The sequence below is a fragment of the Anabrus simplex genome, chromosome 5 (assembly GCF_040414725.1).
Source record: "Anabrus simplex isolate iqAnaSimp1 chromosome 5, ASM4041472v1, whole genome shotgun sequence".
NCBI lineage: Eukaryota > Metazoa > Arthropoda > Insecta > Orthoptera > Tettigoniidae > Anabrus > Anabrus simplex.
In genome coordinates this window covers 196,619,303-196,620,561 of record NC_090269.1, presented here as the reverse complement: position 1 = coordinate 196,620,561, position 1,259 = coordinate 196,619,303, and the positions used below count along the sequence as shown (strand labels likewise).

Sequence of the window (1,259 nt, the reverse complement as noted above, 5' to 3'; positions counted from 1 at the left end):
ATTCACTTCATTCTTTAATCGCCTGTATTTCTTTCTGCCCTCTTCATTTCTAACATTCTTGTATTTTCATCGTTCATCAATCAGGTCTTGTATCTCCTTAGTTATCCATTGATTCTTAGTTGATATTTTCTTCCTTCCTAACATTTCTTCAGCAGGCTTACTGTCTTCATTTTTAAATGACTATTCACTCTTCCTCTATTTTGTTTCCTTCAGCCTTTTCATTTAGTCCTTGTGCAACATGTTCCTTGAAACAATCCCTCACACTCTTTTCTTTCAACTTGTCTAGATCCCATCTTTTTGCATTCTGTCCTTTCTTCAATTTCTTAAACTTCAGATGGCATTTCATGACCAACAAGTTGTGGTCAGAGTCCACGTCTGCTCCTGGGAAAGTCTTGCAATCCAACACCCGGTTTTTGAATCTCTGCCTAATCATAATGAGGTCTATTTGAGACCTCCTAGTGTCTCCATGTCTCGTCCACGTATAGAGTCGTCGTTTGTTGTGTTTGAACCAAGTATTGGCAAGGACTAAATTATGATCAGTGCAGAATTCAACCAGCCGACTTCCTTTTTCGTTCCTTTGTCCCAATCCGAATTCTCCTACTGTATTACCTTCTCTTCCTTGGCCAACCACTGCATTCCAGTCTCCCATCACAATTAGATTCTCGTGACTCTTTACATACTGTATTACATCTTCTATCTCTTCATATATTCTTTCGATTTCCTCATCATGCGCTGAACTAGTAGGCATATAAACCTGCACTATTGTGGTGGGCCTTGGTTTGGTGTCTATCTTGACGACAATAATTCTTTCACTATGCTGGTCGTAGTAGTTTGTCCGTTGTCCTATTTCCTTACTCATTATTAAACCAACTCCTGCGTTTCCCCTGTTTGATTTTGTGTTGATAATTCTGTAGTCGCCTGACCAAAAGTCCTGTTTTTCCTGCCAACGTACTTCACTTATACCAACTACATCTAACTTTAGTCTATCCATCTCCCTTTTCAGATTCTCTAACCTACCACAACGATTCAAACTTCTAACATTCCACACTCCGACTCCCAGAATGTCAGTATCCATCTTCCTGATGATCGCCCCCTCTCGTGTAGTCCCCACCCGGAGATCCGAATGGGGACTGGTTTACCACCGGAATATTTTACCCGGGAGGAAGCCATCATCAGTACATCATTCATAGAGAGAGAGCTGCATATCCTCGGGAGTTAGTTACGGCTGTAGTTTCCCGTTGCTTTCAGCCGTGTAGCAT

At 41.4% G+C, this 1,259-nt stretch overlaps 1 protein-coding gene across 1 annotated transcript; it reads right to left on the bottom strand.

The window, feature by feature from the left end:
* Positions 1-274: 274 nt before the first annotated feature.
* On the bottom strand, positions 275-991 carry LOC136874918 (craniofacial development protein 2-like; the record flags this gene model as incomplete). Its single annotated transcript, XM_067148625.2, has 1 exon — positions 275-991. A coding segment is annotated over exon 1 (717 nt), but the record flags the coding sequence as incomplete, so codon positions are not given.
* Between the last annotated feature and the right edge of the window lie 268 nt (positions 992-1,259).